This window comes from Trachemys scripta, chromosome 23 (genome assembly GCF_013100865.1).
Source record: "Trachemys scripta elegans isolate TJP31775 chromosome 23, CAS_Tse_1.0, whole genome shotgun sequence".
In the NCBI taxonomy this organism is placed as follows: domain Eukaryota; kingdom Metazoa; phylum Chordata; order Testudines; family Emydidae; genus Trachemys; species Trachemys scripta.
Genome location: NC_048320.1, coordinates 7,921,673 through 7,941,573, shown reverse-complemented (window position 1 = coordinate 7,941,573; position 19,901 = coordinate 7,921,673). Strand labels below are relative to the sequence as shown.

The following is a 19,901-nucleotide window of genomic DNA, read 5'->3' as shown; positions in this document are numbered from 1 at the left end:
AGCCATAACACTATTAAATAGTGCAGGAGACAGCTCTCACAGGAGCCAGGCCTAGACTACGGAACTCCCCGCCACAGGGAATGGGAGCATGGGGATCACCCCCTTCAGAGCTAAATGCAGAGCCCGTCATCTGACTGCTTTCTCTCAATACACCTTTCAGACAAAGGCCTAATAAACTAACCAAGCTGTTCTTCTGCAAGCTGGAGGAAGAGAATGGTATTTCTATTTTCGATACTCGGATGGCACTCAGATACCAGTGTGATGGGGGCCACAGAAGTACTTAGAGAGGCGCAGACTCTCTTCTGTCCCATTCTGGCACCTCCCTTGGAGTTGCAGAAAAAAGATGACAGGAAGGGCAGATGCTCACCACCCCTTCCGGTGGCAGGGACTTAGCCAGAGGGGACATACCAACCTGGCCCCAGGACTAGATCCTCGTTCAATGCTTCACCGTTAGGATCTCTCTCCCTCTATCCCCCCGGAGAGTCATTGGGGCAAAAAACTTCCTCAGACCAAGCTCAGCCTTCTGTTTGAAAGTAGGTCAGCCCAGTTACCCGAGAAACCACTGGCAATGGAGCCATTTGTAGCGTTGTTGTAACCAGGTTAGGCCTAAAATACGAGAGAGACAAGGTGGGCGAGGCAATGCCTTTTATTGGGACAACTTCTATGGGTGGAAAGGACAAGCTGAGCTTCAAAGAGCTCCATGAAGCTCGACAGCTTGTCACTTCCATCAGAAGTTGGTCCAATAAGATATTACGTCACTCATTTTTTCTCTTCCGTCTGTAAGGAACACACACGAGCATTGACACCGCTTGAGAAGCCAGTTTTCATATAAATGATAATTTTATTGTAAAGAAACGATACATTGGCCTGGCTTTGCACTGCAAGCCCCCGGTCGGTATACATAATCAGATAAACTACTGATTCAAGGTCTTCTGCACAATCCAGGTTAAAACAGTAATATCTCCCTGCTACCCATAGGTTGTGTCAAACACGTGGCTACGGACTCCAGAATCCTCTAAACTGCTTCCCAGGTATGTCTCGCTCCCAGCTGGGAAATTCAAACCCAATTCAGTGTGATCAGCTCCTAATGTTGCCTGGGAAAGTCCCAGGAGCCTCTGGGAGTTGGTGCCCAAATCCCACGGGGAATTCAGCTCCCTTAGGCCTCTGAAAAATCAGTCAATTCCCAATTGCAGGGACAATACCTGGGTGCCGAACACAGGTTTCAGTTCACTTTCAGACACTTAATCCCCCCAGCAGCCACAGTGACTAAGCACCAATCACTGGGCACTCGTCCTATCTGCTGTATGGTGCTGGACACCTGGCCTTTGCATACCAGGCAACGGTTATACAGTGGGGATATACATTTCCTGAGGCATCAACAAGTTCTACAGGCCCTGCTGGCACCTCAGAAATCATGTGCGTCACCAAAGTAGGCACCAATTCCCCTATGGATCAGTTTGTTTTGCTTATTAACAGCAAAATAAAGGGAACTGCTTTCGTGATCTACAGCTTCACTGAATCCCTTTGGAATATTTTTTTTTCCATGCACAGAAGCCAAATTGCTGCAATTTACAGGTACTGGGAGAGAAATCAGATCTACTGGAGAGCACGTGGATAACCTGGAATGCACAAAATCGTCACACCAAGACCAAAATGCCAATTGTTTGTTTCCTCACAAGCTCAATGGGAATGAAATCCCCTCCACGCTTGGTTTGTTCCAATGCTAAGTTGATTGCATGGAACGTGCAGGTGAGGCATTCAGCAATCTCCTTTCTAATGGGGATTTTGCAGCTATTTCACCTTAATGATTTGAGGTCTTAACTGTCCCAGGAGCAATGGTTTACTACAGGGTTATCCTTCAGAGATTCTAATTCTCTTCATTACTGCAGGACCTTTCACTTGAGGATCCTAGAGCTCATAACAAGCATTGAGTCTCCCTCCCTTCCCGGGAGGAGCAGCTGCAGATGTAAAATGAGATTTGCGATAGTCACGACTGCTTAGTTTTAGGCAGACCCCTCAAATGGGCTCTCTTGACACTGCCAGAGTTTTGTAAGGCCTCTTGTCTTGTACACGAGTGGATACAAATGCCCACTCTAAGGCCCCTTTATGCGGACGGGGCCTAGTGTGAATGAGAGTCAGTCCTCAAGGTTGCTCCACTTGGGACAAATGGAAGATTTTCAGTTTGCATGAATGGGGGTGAATGCCTGACAGGCCCGGTGAGGAACCAAAGGCGGCATTTTGGGTTGGCACTACTCGTTCTACACCATCAGCAAATGCTCTGCAAAACCAGCTGCTTTTGTTTTTCCTTTTTAAATTCATAAAGGTGTCAAATTTATTTCCCCCTGTAACAGTCGAGTCGATATATATAAAAATCACCAAATATGATCTTTTACGATATAAATAAAAGTATGAGGCATCAATGTTTACATGATGTAAAAAGAGCTAAAAAAGAGCGATATAAACTACATTCATAAAAGTGCATCTCCAAACATACAAGTAATGCTTTGGCTTGTACTTGTGCCGAACGGGCGGCATTGGGTCAGGTACTGGAATACAAGAAGTCCGAGCTGGCTTACCATGTTCTCAAAGACAGAAGTCTTCTGTCACTGTACAACTGCAATTTACTCTTCCATTAATAAAAACTGGAATACAAGTGTATACGCAGAGTAGGCACATTTCAGCATAGGTGGGGAGTGCCAGAGCTCTGGATAAGATCAGAGGCTCTGGCAGGGTAAAGGACTTGGCACGTCAGTCCAGAATGCTATTTGCTCTGCTCCAGAACAGCGTTCCAGGGATACGTATGAGGTAAAAGCCACAACAGATCCTGAGGATTTAGTTGCTTTGAAACGTTAAACAAGTTGCACCATTTCCTCAGCCCCCTATTCTATTCTCCCAAACAGTGATGTGCTGGGTAATACGTAAAGACCACAGAAGAGGCCTTGGTCAGTTCTGTGAGGACAAGCTGGGTAAAGAGGGGCCAAAGAAGAATGCTGTATTGGTCCTCACGGCTGCTGTACACCTGCAAGTTAAATTCTGTAGCAGGAAAAGGCTCTGATCTTTGGTACGTTTCAAAAGGTAAGAGCTGGCTGCGAGTGCTAAAACCACAGGCTTGAATAATGCTGCCATTGGCCCAATGGAAGGACTACTCAGTCCTATCGAGAACGAGTCCAATTTTCCATTGCCCTGCGCCTTATGTGGTCATTTGCACCAGTGCAAAGCGTGTGTGTAAAATGCTCCCAAAGCAGAGTGGTAGTGTTATACCCCCACTTTGCACTGGTGCAAGTGATGACAATGCATAGGGCAACCGAGAGTGAGGCTGTATGTTTTTAAAAGGGACACCATCTGGGACATTTTGGCTCAAAATCCAGGTTTTTGTAAAATCAACAGATGTGTTTCCACAGGAATTAAATAATTTCTGAAAAGATGCTTGCAACCCAAACACTGCATCCTTGTGTCAGTGGCTGAGAGCCTGAAAGTGAAACTGACTAGAAACTGATTACAATCACTAGCCTGCTTTCACTGCTTACACGTCTCTCAGTTTGGTCCATGAAAGCCATTTTAGATTACGCCTTTTCAGTTTTATTAACCCAAGGTGTTATTTACTCCTAGGTGAGGAGCCTGTTTAATAAAAACATGACTTAATCTGCCACAAGTGTGCCTTTAAATGAGGTCTTATTACCTTCAGTCCTCTGTGTCACTAAGACCAGGACTAGTGTACCAACCAAATGCAGCGTTTGAGACTAGCAAGTCACCAGGGGCAGAGATATCAGAAGCTTGGTACATATCCATGGCAAGATACAATAGAGCAGGGGTTCCTCAAACTTCATTGCACCGCGAGCCCCTTCTGACAACAAAAATTACACCACCACCCCAGGAGGGGGAGGAGCCCGGCCAAGCCCCACCGCCCCGGGCGGGGTGGAGGCAGGTGGGGGGGCTGAAGCCTGAGGACTTCAGCCCTGGGCAGGGTCCCTATAACCTGAGCCCAACCACCCAGAGCGGAAGTTGAAGCCTGAGCCATGCTGCCCAGGACTCTGGCTTGGGCTTCGGCCCCAGGTGGTGGGGCTTGGGCCCCAGCAAGTAGAAAGCCACCCCAGGCAACCCCATTAAAACAGTTTGAGAACCACTGCAACAGAGCGAAGTGGTCTGTGTAGGTTATGCCTCTCTCTCTTGGGGACCAATCCCATTTTTCCAGGCGATTTTAGACAGGCATAACAAATGCTCTTTACCTTTGCCTCATTAACTGACATGTCTCAGTTACAAAAGCTTCTCTAACATGTTTTTGTTTTTTTAAAAAGATCATAGAAACCTGAAACGAATATTTCCACATATACTGAAACATGCAGGGAAAGATCACCTTTGGTTTCAGCCTAGAACGCCCAGTGAACTAGTGTCCAGAAAACTCCTCCCTATGCAAGGAAGGGCAACCCATTTTCTTCATGTAGCTTTGCCAGTCTGGCCTAATGCAAGTATTTAACCTTTCCCTGAAGTAAGTTCTCTGGCAGCATTGAAATCATCTTTGGTTTAAGGGATTGGTATAAATATAGTTTATCACTTGAAGAGACAGGTGCAGCGGAAAGCCGTCCTGCGAACTCTCCCTTCCAGAAGAGGTTTGTTTGGAACAAGAAGCCTTAGGGAGGTACAGTGAGGAGGATAACTTTGGCCTTGAAAGTCAAGTATGGACTCCCTAACCTCGCTGGGAGAGCCCTTTAGCACAGGCCCTATAAAGCACGTGTTCTGCTGGAACTCCTTTCTAATTATCCTGACATTTGGATAGCAAAACAACTCCCCCTCCCACCCCGAACCCCAGGTTTCATTATAAAATAATACTATTCACATATTTTCTGAATCAATATTTTCTGAACACCTTCAGATGCTGAATACTTAAGAAGAAAAATAGATAATTATATAGAGAGCGCGTGCTCAATGACACATGGCTTTGCTGGATTCTTGGACTGTAGAAGCCTGGAAAGACCTAGCAGTCTGGAAAACAGAGCGATCCACACTGTAAAGCCCGCTGCGGAGAGCGGGTTTGGGTGGCTGTCGTATGTTTCTGCTCTGAACATAGCTCCTCCGGGTCCCACTTTGGTCCAGATTTCTGTTGCCTACGTACATTCAACAAGAAGCTTCCTAGATCCCTCTGCTTGTGCCGGCAGAAAACATGCAGCCAGCTGCAACCTCACAAGCTAACAAGGACAAAATGCAGCTCTGTGTTGCACAGCCATTGGTAGAATGAGCATCAGTCCAGCAAAACATACCAGGACACAAGGCCACACCCCAGGGTCCTCAGCATCGCTTGCCCAGAGGACTAGGACAGCTGAGACAGCATTTTGAAGACGCAGCTCCACAACGGTCATTTGCATGGTTTCACCAGGCAGGGGCATTGAAAGCCCAGAGTGAACTGCTGGCATGGGAGGTAATTCAGTACAGGAGCTGTGCAAAGTGATGTCTGAGCAGCTCTTCGGCTGAAGGTCTCTGCCGGGCTTCCACAAAGATTCGCTTTAGAAAGTCCCGGCAATGTTCCGATATGTGAGAAGGGAGCTGGGGGTTGGTTGGCTGGGTGGCAATTTTGAAAATGGCTGCCATGGCTTCATATTCTGCCCAAGGTGGTTTCTCGGTCAGCATCTCGACGACAGTGCAGCCGAGACTCCTGTAGAAGCAGACAGGAAAACAATATGAGACAGAGCTTCATACAATAATGCTTAGCGTTTACGGAGGAATTCCTGGCAGCAGGTGGTCAGGTACAGCTCTGCTCGGAAAAGGGACTATAAAAATGGCCTCATACTCAGATCTATTCCCTGCATGGATTCCAAGCCAGATCTGCCGACTATTTTTTACTACTGTGCTGAGAGTTGGCAGCTCTGGGAGAGGGAACTGGGTTCCATTGTGGCTCACACAGCATCAACAATTTTTTAAGTTACAACTGTGCAGCCCTATGCCCTCAAACTCTGTCCTCAGTTAACACCTGTGCTACCCACTGAAGGCAACAGGTCCACACAGATGCCACTAACAGCATCATTTGACCTTCTGAACTCGTATCACAGGTGCTGGTGCAGGAGTAGGATAACACCCAGCTGAACTCTCAGATCCCAGGGGGAGGTTTGCAGGGCTGCACAATAGAAAAGAGCTCTTTGTACCTGTGAACTGAGTAAATCAGAGATGTGTAATCCCACCAGGCCATTTTGACAAACACACTTTTCAGAGTAGAAAGACACTAAAAGCCTTGCTATCCTTGTGTGGAAGGAAAGCTCGTATTATCCCCCATTTTAGACAGACACAAAGTCAGCAGTGATTTGATGCACGTGTAGCTCCGGTGACTCGAATGGAAGTGTGCTTGTGTATGATGGCAGTGAATTTTGCTCAAGAAGAATTAAGTGACCTGCTCAAGGCCAAGAGGGAATCACTGACAGACCTGAGCAGTTCCTGGCTTCCAGATCACACTTCCTGCTACACCTCTACCCCGATATAACGATGTCCTCGGGAGCCAAAAAAATCTTACCGTGTTATAGGTGAAACCACGTTATATTGAACTTGCTTTGATCCGCCAGAGTGTGCAGCCCCGCACCCCCCGCAGCACTGCTTTACCACGTTATATTCAAATTTGTGTTATATCGGGTCGCGTTATATCAGGGTAGATGTGTATTAAATAGGGAAAAATTCCCCATTCATCTTTAAAACTAAACTCTTCTGATCTGCGTCACAAAGAATAAGATGTTTCATCAAAGGCAGATCCCCATGAATCACCAAAGCAGGGGAGGAAAGGAATTAAATCTGATGCATACACAAGTACCAGTTTCTTGACAAGGTTTAAACCCAACAAAAAAAAGTTAACACTGATTTCCCCGCAGTCTTTCTACGACTTAGTAAGAGAGTACAGAAAATGCAAACCATGTGTGCTGATGTGCTGGGGTTTGCTCAAGATCAAGCAGGGATATTTTACTGTTTAGACTGATTTATACCGTTTAAGCAGATCCAGTTTCTTTAAGATATTCAGCAAACAGCAGGAATGTTTTTCATGTCAAGTTTTTCCAGCAATAACAAATAACTCACATATTTTGCTATTTAAGAAAAAAACTGGAGAGGCCTCCAGCGGTGGCTGAGCGCCAGGTGGCAGGATCGGTTACGTTTCTGTGTCTCCTCTATACACATTACTTAGAGACTAACATGGAATTGGAAAATTCTGACCCCAAAATAACCATCAGGATTGTAAAGCCTGGAGCTCAGCCAACAGCAGCGCCTCTCTGATGGGAATGGACCACTGTCAGCATCAAAAGGAAATTTACAACTGCATCAGTCCCGGGGGGATGCACATGTGCTCCACGCTTTCCCAGAGATTCCTAGTTGGGAGAGACCACTGTATACTGGGAAAAATTTTCAGTTACAATTCTGTTAAGTAGTTGTATGAAAAATAATGCAGTCCTCATTTAATTAAGGAGACATAAGCACTGCTTTTACCGGTAACTCTTATTAAAGCTGCACAACTTAACTATGGCCCTGGCCAGTCCACTGTCTCCAGAAACTAATACTTCAGGGATTTGGGACTGTTAATTCCTCTATTGCGTGAGTACTGTTTCCTGACTTGTGCTAATCATAGTGTGTTTACAATTTTCATATGTCTGTCTGCCAGTTCACCTCAATCCTGACCTACAGCTCCCCTGCTATCCCAGTCTGAGGCATTCCCTCCTCACAGTTCTGTCAATGCACCAAAATCCTAACCTGTGTCTATAAGTGCTGTGCACGCTTATGGCACTGAAGACAAAACTGAAAACAGCACTCTATCCCAAGTGGCTTTCTGTCTAACCTAGATGTGACACAGTTAAGGGATACAGGAAGGATGGAAGTACAATAAGAGTCAGTCTTGAACACAGACATCTCGATAGGAGGAAAGAAACTGCCTCCATGTGATGATGTAATAGATAGAGGGACCATAGCCTTGCCGAATGGATTTTTGAAGATGAAATTGCATGACACGCTCCGCAACAGCCCCGGGTCTCATGCTGTGATCAGCTAGCCCAAATTGTGTCAGACTCATTTTCATTTTTGATTCAGGCTAAATTTGAATCCAAATCTACAGAGGCAGGGCTGATTCATTAACAACTGACCACATCACCTACGACAAGAAAAGCTTTGACTCTCTGTGGAATATAGATAAAGCTCTGAGCAATTCCTCACCATACGTCTGCTTTCCTTCCATAACCCTCTCCGCTGATCACCTCTGGACTCATCCAGTATGGCGTGCCGGTGACAGAGCGGATACCTGTTCCAGACATACAGATGGTCTGCAGCCGTTTGCTGGCCCCGAAGTCCCCAAGCTTCACATTCCCAGCAGAGTCACGGAGAATATTGGCTCCTGGAGGAAAAAGAATTCAGGCAGCTGTTGTACAATCCTGCTCTCGGATTTGTAACCTGTAGAGTTTACATCTGATCCAGATGTGCCTGGGTCCATTATAGGATCTTTCCCAATTAAGCCTCTGGTGACCTGCTATGCCACCATCTTTGTTCTCCAGGCTGCAATCAAGCCATTTGTCAACAACTGCCACTTTAGGGAAAAACACAAGGAAGTGAAGGGGGGAAGTGCTGAGTCAGTGTTCTCATTGTTGCAGTGTCTGCAAACAGGTCTGGCAACCTATAAAGGGCCCCTCTGGTCAATGGCTGAGACTGTACATAGCTCTGCTGAGAGGGGTCTTGTCTGAGGGCAGGTTTGGTGTATATTCTGCTTGCCAGAAAGCAAAGATTAGCAGATGGAACTAATTAGATGACTGAACTCCTGCAATGAACAAGTTAGCCTATGTTATCTGCTTGGAGGTCCTGTTTACCCTGGCCAGAGGGAACTGGCAGATGGAGGCTTGCTATATAGACGTACGTTAGAGCCTAAGAAGGGCCTTTTTCACTCCCTTCAAGCTCGCAATGGGATCTGGAGCCCCTCACTGTTGCTGTCTGATAAACCTTATGTACGCCTTATGTCAAGTGCCCTCTGTAGGGCAGTCTTAGGTTTGCAGGGCCCTATGCAGAGTATTATAGGGGTCCATCCAGTTCCCTCGAGGCAAGTGTGTCAATCTGGCATTGAGGATGGGGATGTACCAATGAGTAACCTGCCAGGGAGCACAATGCTCATGTGACTAGCTTTAAGGTGAATGTACAAGACCCAGCAGGAAGATGCTGTTTTTGCACCAACGACTCCCTCATCTTTATCAGCCTGGTAATGATGTGAGGACCTACAGGTCTGTATAGGATACTCCACCTTCAACCAGAATGCTCCCCCCAGCTCACCACTGGATAACAGAAAACTGTGCTGACAACTATTGTTAACCCACAGGAGATTGGTTGGCTCCTAAGAGGATAATACTAGGAACTGGCAGTTTAAGGATTTTGTGGGTCACACAGGACATTAGTGCAGGAGGCCGGAGAAGATTTTCTGCAAGGGGGAGGTAAGACAGGTTGGGACAGCAGCCTGAAGGAAACCCTGCTGTCAGAAGCTGTTGCTGGATCTAGACGTGGTGTTCTTAAGGCATCCTGCCTGTCGACCAATGAGGAGGTAGCAGTTTGGCCAGGCATGGGCTAATCTAGGAGGGAACCAAAAAAGAAGCGAAGTAGGTGACAGCAGGTGGGGAGCGAGGGAATCAGCCAGGAACAAAACCTCGCTTTGTTGGGATGTGGGAGAAAGAGCTCAATTGCAGATGAGGGATTTTAAAGATTATAGCTCCCCGTGAAACCATCCTTATTAGAACCACCAAATGTCAGCTCCTCCAGAAGCTGCAAAGTGGAGAACAGCGCGGCGACGTTGAACTCTACATGATTTTATGAAAATATGCTAACGAGTGTGAATATAATGTAACTGGAATATGCTTCATGCAAAAGGTCTCTTGTAAGGTATCATTACAAAGCTTATTTACTGAGTGTGGTCATCGTATTTGTATAAATGTATCACTCTTGAATCTGAAACTAGAAATATGAAATATAATGGAGATCCTTTGTAATTAGGCAAAGTGTGGGTCATTAATGGTGGTTTAGAATCTAGATGGCTCCCATCAACTAGGACAACTGACTGTAGATGGCTGTTTACTTGCAAGTCTTCCTGTATACATGTGTGCTGGCAAGTGGGTAATGAAGTCTTACAGTGACATGTGACCATGTCACCTGAATTGGAATCCATCTTTAACCTGGTGCTTTTCCATTGAGAAGGAAGGGTGGGAACCCAGAGAGGGACAAAGGATTCCCACCTTGTGCAAAAAGGGGGTGGAACAGAACAAAGGGGGCTGCAGTCATGAGAAATCCCCTAGCTACCACCTGAGTTGAAACAAGGATTGTACAGGGAAAAGGATTGGGCCCAGACTAGGAAGGCATCCAGTCTGTGAAAGAAGGTTATTGAAACATTTCTCAGGGCAAGAGTTTATCTGTATTCAGCTTCTTACTGTATTAGGCTTAGACGTGCGTCTTTTATTTTACTTGGTAATTTACTTTGTTCTGTCTGTTACTACTTGGAACCACTTAAATCCTACTTTTTGTATTTAATAAAATCACTTTTTACTTATTAATTAACCCAGAGTATTTATTAATACCTGGGGGGAGCAAACAGCTGTGCATCTCTCTATCAGTGTTATGGAGGGTGAACAATTTATGAGTTTACCCTGTATAATGCTTATTAAAACAGATTTATTTGGGGTTTGGATCCCATTGGGAGTGCGGTATCTGAGTGCTGGAGAAAGAAGCACTTCTTAAGCTGTTTTCAGTTAAGCCTGCAGCTTGTGGGGGACATGGTTCAGACTTGGATTGGTGTTTGCAGCAGGGCAAGTGTGTCTGGCTCAAACCAGGCAAGGGACTGAAGTCCCAAGCTGGCAGGGAAAACAGGCTCAGAAGTAGCGTAGGCACATCAGGTGGCATTCCCAAGTGGGTTTCTCTGACCCAACCCGTCACAAGTGCATACAGCTCTCCCCTTTCTATAGGTTGCTGATAAAGGCCCTTATGTACTGCTGACTGTTCTGGGCCCTGAGAAGGCCATCATAAAGGAGATGTCACACCGATGGCTCAAGCTGGAGGCTTCCAAGAGTGTGTTTAGTTTTTAACGAACCCCAAACATGACATGCAGTCTCCTAGATAAACGCTCGTCCCCCCCATCTTTACAGATTCCTGTGTTGGTGCATACATGCCCGAGACCGGCCTGATGCTCTCACCCTTTATGTCCCTGTGCACGATCATGTTGCTGTGAAGGTAGGAGACACCCTCAAGAATCTGGCGGGTGTACTTCCGGGTCACGTTTTCCGTCAGTGCACCATAGGCCTTCAGCTGGTCTTTCACTGAACCCTATACCAAAAAGCAAACGGAAAAAGATTCGCTCAGAAATGACAAGCCACAGGATCCGGAGAATCCATTCATTACCCAAGAGATTGTGCTCACAGCATGGTTAGCTATTCTGAGCTGCAAACTAGCTGAAAAATAATTTTTTCTACCAAAAAAATCTCTTCAGCTCCTTGTCCTCTGGGGTAGAGAGATCAGACTGTCTTGACTTCTCCTTGGTGGCTGTCACAAATAATGGATCCCAGGTAGGATGGAATATGAAAATACTCTAATCCTTTCAAGGGGACCCAATATCTGGTGTCTGCTTGGATATTGCACAGTTCAATGCAGGACTACCAGCTAACAACTTTTTTTTGCCAACAGGATATGAAAAAAAAGCAACAACTAAGTTCAGTAACTACACTAACAACTTTGGAATAGGAGAGACTCCAGTAGGACACAGGTTCCATCTCACTGCCCCAACATGTTTTCCAACCAGTGAACTTAGCTGTATTCTGGAGGCACCTACAACATGGTATGCGCCTTCCAAACACACAGGAAGAAACAATCTCTGCCAACAGCTTCCAATCAGATGCAGAGTGGGAGGGCAGGGAAAGGTTTAAAAATACATTATCACATATTTTTGTTGTATAATAAATCCTCAGTTTGCCCCAACTGTTTGTTTATTGGTTGTCTAATTTCTTGCGGGTTTTGTAGGAAGAGGCATTTAAAGGAAGAGAGAGGCATGGCCTTAGAGAGGAGTTCAGGGAGATTGTTCCATGCACAGAATATAGGAAGGTGATGTGGGAGAAATGGACAAGTGGGTGGTTGAGTCTGGGATACTTCCATAAGAAAAATGAAGAGAAGTAGGGAGGGGCAGAGCAGTGACAGGCCATCAAGGTTGAACTTAAAATGTTCAGAAAGAGTAACCCGTTGAGAAGGTTTGAAGCGTGGGTTGACCTGGTCAGAGTAACAGGCAAGGACGACAATTCTAGAGGATGTGTTTGCTCTCTTACCCCAGGCATATACTCCATGAAAATGGTCAAGGTCTTCTCCGCTCGGTCCCGGAGGCAGCCATAATACTGAACAATGCGGTCATGCTGGAGATTCTTCAGCAGCTGGATCTCACACTCCAGCGCGCTCACTTCCTACAGATGTTGAGAGAGCAGGTTAGGTACAGTGCATAAGGACCACCCCCTTTCAACAACCCTTGCCCATGACACTTCCGTGATGTTACTAATCTGACCCCTTGTGTCTGTGGGCTCAGTGTAAACCTATCCTCCGGATGGCATTAGCCAAGGCAGACTCTGGAAAAAGTGAATGTTCTAGCTACTACCAGGTTAATGTTTATTGTGTAAAAAGTTTGTACGTATGATTGCAGGTACTTCACATGTAGTAAGGTCTAGCAGACAGGCAGTGCTGTCCAGTGGGCTGAGTACCAGGAACTCCTGGCTTCTAGTCTTAACTACCAATGTCTTACTACATGGCTTTGGCCAAGTCATTCAAAAAATAAATTATTTCACCAGTTGTAACATGGGAATAGTCCCTTCCTCCTGGACTGGAGGGTTGTGAGGTTTTTGTTTGTTTGTTTTTTAAAACAGTAACTGAATAGAAAGCCCCGCAGATGTGCTAGGAGTGAGTGTGTAGTATCCTCAGCCCTTTAGATACCAAGGTATTTCTTAGACGCCCTTAACCTAAGAATTTCCATCACTGGTTTCCTGCCCAGATTTATGCTAGTGAGTTTAACTCAAATTCAAGCTTAGGAAGGGATGCTGATCTTGTAGGATCTAAAGCGTCTGCAACCACACACATGAAGATTCTCTCCTTTTTCCTTGTCACAGATGCAACAGAGTTTTATAGTACAATGGCAGAAGGGCTATCCAACAATTTCAGGCTGAATCAGAGATCCTGACTGCACAGGAAACACATCGGATTCTCCCAGAGAATGAACACGCTGACCCTTAAAGGTATCAGAGCACAACTGATTTGTAGAACAGCAGCATGGTCTCCCCCCCCCGCCCCGCTCCCTCCCCACAAGCATTCCCACTGATTCAGTCCTCCACACCCTGCAACAGTCTCCTCTGCCACAGGCCAGATTTCTCTCTCTCATTTGTGGAGAGGTTGCATCTTTTCAAGAGGGAGAAACTAGCCACTACACAGATAAATGAAATCAGGTTTGGGGTGTCAGCGCCTCCAAAACACATTCCAGCCTGTTCTCCCTTGGCCCAGCATCACCGTCTGATTTACAGCAGAGATTCGGTATAAATGAAGGCCCACTATGGTCAGGGCCTCACTTAAATTGGGATCCTAATCCCCATTGCTCAGTTAGAACAATTAAATCTTCATGGACCAATTCTCCCGCCTCACAGTGAACTCGCTAGATGTTGGGATGCTGGCATGTTAAACTGGCAAGGAGGCCCCTGATGGCAATGCACATTAGAGTCACGGTGCAGGCATCAGCAAGTTACTCCATTACTCTTGCAGGCCATGCACCCAATGGCCCCCTGCTCCCATTTCAACTGGAATGCCAGTTAAAACTGCTAAGAGAGCCAAGTTCTCAGCCTGGACGTACAGTCTTCCTTTTGGCCAAGAAGTTAGATATCCAAGTTCAGTTTGTTTAGAGAATAATAAATCTTTAGAAACTTCCTGTAATGGGTCAATATAAGATTTACCTTTTTTTTTTTTTTTTTACCCTTAAGGGGGCTTCGCAAACACAAAATTGTATGTCAAACCCCCAAATATCTCAGTGTTAGTTTTTCTCATGCACTTTTGTCTAACAAGGCCAATGGTAGCCACTCAGCACCCACAAGGAACTTGGCAACAAGCCAGTACGGGATGGAGGGCCAAAAGTAGAGTAAGGAAATAGATTTCAGTTTCAAGCTTAAGCTATTCTCAACACTAACAGAAGAGTGATTTTTAAATGACTCCTTGCAGCCTGGAGCCCTAGCACCGGCAGCGGAAGAGGTTAGCTTCCAGAGAGACAGACAAAATCTTAGTCTGCATGGTTAGGTTTGGCAGCTTTGAGGAGTTCTTTCAAATACCTTGCTTGTTTCAGGACTGTCTGGGTCAAACTGGACCTGTTTAGCTGCAAGCTCTCTGCCAGTGTCCACATCGTAGCACAAGTACACACGACCAAAGGCACCCTGTCCCAGAAGTTTCCCTCGTCGCCAGTTTATTGGGGCACTTGGAGCTGCAAACACAATCATAATTTGCCCTGTTACAGTGCTAGTTGAAGATCACAAGGTGCTGTACAAACATCAATCCTATTACAAAGAGATTTCAATGTCCATTTTACAGCTGGGAAGTGACTCTCCTGAGGTTGGTGAGTCAGTGGCAGAACCCTGACTAAAATTCAGGGCTCCAACATGCACTCCTAGACCCCTGCTCTAATCACTGAATCACACTCATGCTAAAATGAACACATGGAACACAACGTAACGAAATGCCACTTGGCGCATATGTCCCAAGTGGTTTCACTGAACTTAGTGACGCTTCACTCCATCAGGGGTTCCACTGAGATAAATCCATTGGAATGCAGCCATCATCTCTGGTCAGGTAAGTGGTCTATTGCTTTGGAATGCAGCATTTCCTCCCCCTCAGCATCCACTCAGGAGAAGTTGCTATTACCTTAGGGGGAGGGAGGTGAATATTAAATCCCTAATCTTGCCACAGTTGCTCCCTGCAGGGAATAAAAAGGAGCTGGGTGTCTTGCTAAAGGCTTGTTTACACTGACAGCACTTTAACGTGGCTTGTGTAGTCACGGCAAAGCGCTGGGAGACAGCTCTCCCAGTGCTCTACAAAACCACCTCCACGAGGGGTGCGGCTCCCAGCCCTGGTGCACTGTCTACACTGGCGCTTTACAGCGCTGAAACTTGCTGCGCTCAGGGGGGTGTTTTTTCACACCCCAAGTGAGAAAGTTGCAGCGCTGTAAAGTGCCAGTGTAGACAAGCCCTAAGATCAGTTCTTTTCTGCTGGAAATGACAATAAGGATGAGATGTTTTGACACCATTTCCAGGGGTCTTATCACAATTCTGGCTAGAGGAGTGTTTTGTGAGGGGACAAAACCTTTATTCTGTATAAATAGGAAACTCTGGTGTCAGATTCTAATAACGGAGCTCAGTTTTCCACTGAACTACATATTTTGCAGTCATTTAGACCAGCACAGAGAGAGAAACGGGAGTAACACTAAATCAGTGTTTTACCACCACTTTGCCTCCAATTACAAAGAAAAGTCTGTAAACAAAGTATTTTCATTATAAAAAACAAGCAGCCAATTTGAGGATGCAAAGAGGCATAAAGAATTGACTTCGCTATTGGGAGTCAATGTTTTAAAGAGATACATTTGATTTAGTTACTTTGCTTTAAACAGTTAACCCCTACATTTGTCACTAAACTTAACTTTCAAAGTTACTGCACAAGATCTTTGATGCTCTCCACATTTTAACACTTTATCCTTTCGTACCTATTTTTATGAGGAAATAACTTGGATATTTTTATTCTTTACAAACAAACTTTCCCAAACAAGTCCAGGGTTCCATTAACATGGAAATAAATCTTACTACCAGGAATCACAAAAACAAAAATAATTCTTAATTAGTAACATACTGTAGTCTGCAAGCCTCATTCTACACAAGATAAACAGTACCAATGAAATAAACAGCTCTTTAAGAACTGCTTAAAAACCCTGGACATCACCTGGATTCAGCTGATTTCAGATTTTACCTTGTGCTTTTTAATAGGAAAGCCAATTCTTTCAGCGTGAGCTTGCAGCAAACAGACCACTGCTGGTACGGATCATGGAGAGGAACAGCGCTGGGTATTTTAGGGACTGCTGTCAAAGTATTTTTAAATCCACATGTTCTTATTTAGTGACACTAGAGCTATTTCAGGCATAACCAGTTACTGGAATTTCTCTTACATAGTCAGATCATAATGTACCAAAATGGGAATTGCTGAACAGTGAGACCAGGACACTGACTGGGATGCAGAAAACAAGCCTGATATTCTATGTCTGGAAATGCTTTCCTAGCTGGACTCTCACTGGCTTCTCCCACCACAAGTGGGAGCAGAAGGAGCACCAAGCTCAGACAATTCGTTTCTAAGCATCAGGACCCATCGACCAGAGGAGCCAGAGTAGATGGCCATGTTCAAATGCAACCCTGAGGCTGCATGGCTTTGGAGCACTTTGTCCTAGTGAAGCTCTTGGACAGACGGACACCAACTCCAGGTCCACTAAATTAAGAGCCTTCTCCCCTCGGCACCCATTGCCCCAGATTGGCTGCTTTGGCACCTGACACTTACATTTGGTTGGAATGTTCCTTTCCTGCACGGTAAGGGCATTCTCACTGTCAGCACTCCGCAGGCGCCCGCGGGGGTCCAGGTACTGCAATGCCAGGCCCAGATTCTCCCCGTTGGTGCTCAAGGAGCGGCTTGATGGCACTAGCGTGAATAGGTTCCCTTGGTGCCGCCGTATCCGGGGGAACGTCCTCCGGCCTGAAGATATTAACAACGGGGAAGAGGGAGAGGAGGAGACCGTTAAGTGTTGCCAAATAACCTAGGCACAAACAGGAAAGCATGGCCAGAGACCTGAGTCCTGGGGGAAGGGGAAACCAGACGTGTGAAATCCACCACAGTGCAGGTCACACGCTGAAACATGCACATTCAGAGAGTATGCTACTTGAGCGCAGGACAACTTACCCTCCACCATAATCAAGAGAGACAGGAGGGGGGAGTCACTTTACTGCCCTCACTCTGAGGCATAACTCCTCTGCAGCCTCACCAAGCTCCAAACAGGAACTTACTCTTCAATTAAAGCAAAGTTTGAGGAGCCTTAGTGGGCAAGCTGCCATGCAAGCTCCGAAGCTTGCTAATGGCCACACAGGCTGCAGTAAGAGGACTGAGAGACTGGCTTGCCAGATAACACCCCAGGCTTACAAACACAGCACAGCACAAGGGATAGTTAGCTAGGGTATGCAGGCTAAGACTAACTTAATCTCTAAAATTACCCAAGCAGCCAGCAGGTCATCTAACAGACTTATTCCTTTAAATCCATCAGTGTCTTACTAAAAGGAAGCTTTAAAGACTCTTTAAAGTGAGCTGGACGAGGTATAGCTGGTGCCAAAGATCCACACAGGATAAAAATAGCAGAGGGGATCCCCAAGGTAGAAGCCTCTTTATGTTACAGTCTCCAGCCTGTGGCCAACGTGCTTATTCATCATCCCAGGGAAGGCACTGTTCAGCAAGGATACCCTCAGAGAGGGAGGGCAGAGATGGAGCAAAGGATAGCAAGCCTGCATCAGTAGGGAAACCTGGTATCACACATGGCAGCATGCATCTTGAGCTACCACCACCATGCATGGCACCAACTGTGCACACAAGGAAGCTGTGTGTGGTGAGGCTCTCCAAATAGAGGAGTTACATTTGTGCCCTAGTTGTTAAGTTTCCCACAGCCACTCAAAGGTGCTGGCTCACCTCTGGAGCTGCTGCCTCCTTCCCCTCCAATTTCAACCCAAGAGGCGAAGGGCTGCAACATACTCACCGTCACTGTAATCTTTGTGTTGCATGGAGACATGGTAGCGCCGAGGGTACGTCCCCCCTTTCCCTGCTTTGTCATATATTTGATTCTCACGATCTGGTAAAAGGTAAGAAGGAGCAGAGAGAGAGACTCCTTATGCAATGTAAACAAGTTCTAATGGCAGCACATTCCGCAATCAGCAGGCTTCATAGGAAAAGGCAGTAAATTCATAGCTTTTCATTGAAAAGTTCTCTAGATGTATCCAGCAAACAAAGGGGGGATAACCACCAAAAAACAGAAAATATAAGGAGTGAGACTAATATCTGCACATAACAAATTAGCTATACTAAAGTCAGAACCTGTATTAATACCTATAACGGATGCTTTTTATACTAGGTGCTGATATACCTGAGAATTCCTGTCTGTTGTCGGGGTAGCTTTGTGCTCTGGACATCCGTGATTTCCGAAAAGAAGGGCTATTTAAAAAAAGATCACAAGCCATTTCAGAAGATATTTACAGCAGTGGACACTGCAAGCTAATTCAGCTCCAGATGGGTAAGTGCAGATCTCAAACCTCTGGCCCAGAAGCAACAGAAAGCCAAGATGCTACACAGCAATACAATTGATGCGGCAGTAATTTATTTCCTGCTTTTATGCTATGAAAGTTCAAAGTTAAAACCCGGCTAAACCCAAGTTAGCTAGGTTCAATCTCCCCTGCCATCAGCCTTGCTGGTCCAGCTTGTGTGCCTAGACTGTTTGCTCTCTGGGACAGAAAGTCTGTTACTGGTTTGACAGTTTCCCCTACTATACAGGTCAACATACACTTCTCTCTATATAGGACCAAAAGCAGCCACCTTGCCAAAGTATGAACATGGTTAACAGCATCTTTTGAGTCTCTCTCCTGCTCCTCCCCAACACATGGAATTCTGTGACCATGCTGAAGCAGTGGCAGAAACCTTTGTCAAAGTCTCCCAAGAGGTTAAGGTGGGTGGTTACACAAATCTAGTCTTGGCAACAAAACCAGGCTTCTCACATCCATTTCTCCTAAATAGGTTTAGATGGAGTGAGGCTTACCCACCTTTCAGATTCCCTAATAAGATTTCTTTCTTACCCTTCCTAGATCCTGGCCAACCCCCGCAGGGAGCAGCCAAGTGCCCCTATTGCCAGCAGGGGGGAATTTAGCAACATGCAGAGAGGGGAAGGAAGTTGAACTCCTCCAGGAGGAGGGAGAGAAATCCCTCATTTCCCTTTGGAATAAATGCGACATTTTATAAACCACACGGATCTAGTGTAATGATATGTCGCGTAACGTCCCAATATTTGTGTTTTTTTAAAAGTAGTGTCTTGTCAAATTTCAGTACCCTGAAGCCAGATGTTCTCCGACAGTCTAACCCCACACAATCTGCATACACTGAAAGGCTGTATTTTAAACAAACAAGCTATTTAAGCCCCATTTGATTCATTTATTTTATTTTCTGGCAAAACCATAATCTTAAAATGCAGTCAGTTCTCTCTAGGAAGTATATTGGGAAATTATGTAGGACTATGATCCTATTGTCTAAGTAAAATGATTTAAAGTGCAAAATAAACTGACCTTTACACAACCTCATCACAATTTGATCACATAAGAGGTCTTATCAGTCGGTCTGTACCTGTCTGCTGATCTGTCCAAGGACTGACAACTTCCTGATATGGAATTTTCAGCACTGCTTAGAGGGTCCAACATCTGTAAAACAAGGTAATAAAACTGCAATAGTAAGCCGAGTTGATGTTGCCACATAAAATGCTGCATAGAAGGATGCAGCGGTCACCATTGCTCATCCAGAGTGAGTGACTGGGGTAAGTCCAGAAAGAGAGGGGAACTATTTAGAAAGTACACCCCATCTTTCACCCCCCAGAGGACTTGTTGGGATTATGGTTGCAGCAGTTTGGAGCCACCATGTTATTTTAGATAATGGAGAGCCCTGACATGTACGATATGGTTAGAAGAAAGAACAGGAGTACTTGTGGCACCTTAGAGACTAACAAATTTATTAGAGCATTAGCTTTCGTGGGCTACTGCCCACTTCTTCAGATGCATAATGATATGGTTAGTCATATAGTCTGTGCTTGTATA

At 45.6% G+C, this 19,901-nt stretch overlaps 1 protein-coding gene across 2 annotated transcripts in view; it reads right to left on the bottom strand.

The window, feature by feature from the left end:
• Positions 1-821: 821 nt before the first annotated feature.
• The window catches only part of MAP3K3 (mitogen-activated protein kinase kinase kinase 3), a 53,899-nt gene continuing 34,819 nt past the window's right edge, over positions 822-19,901 (bottom strand). The window contains exons 9-17 of one of the 2 annotated variants that reach the window (XM_034755662.1): positions 19,438-19,511; positions 18,194-18,261; positions 17,810-17,902; positions 16,573-16,764; positions 14,313-14,461; positions 12,288-12,419; positions 11,169-11,298; positions 8,170-8,347; positions 822-5,647 (exon numbers count right to left, since the gene is read on the bottom strand). In XM_034755662.1, the coding sequence (XP_034611553.1) occupies positions 5,419-5,647; positions 8,170-8,347; positions 11,169-11,298; positions 12,288-12,419; positions 14,313-14,461; positions 16,573-16,764; positions 17,810-17,902; positions 18,194-18,261; positions 19,438-19,511 (1,245 nt within the window). In that variant the 3' untranslated portion in view covers positions 822-5,418. The remainder of the gene's footprint in view (positions 5,648-8,169; positions 8,348-11,168; positions 11,299-12,287; positions 12,420-14,312; positions 14,462-16,572; positions 16,765-17,809; positions 17,903-18,193; positions 18,262-19,437; positions 19,512-19,901) is intronic. The other variant, XM_034755663.1, reaches the window with a different exon arrangement.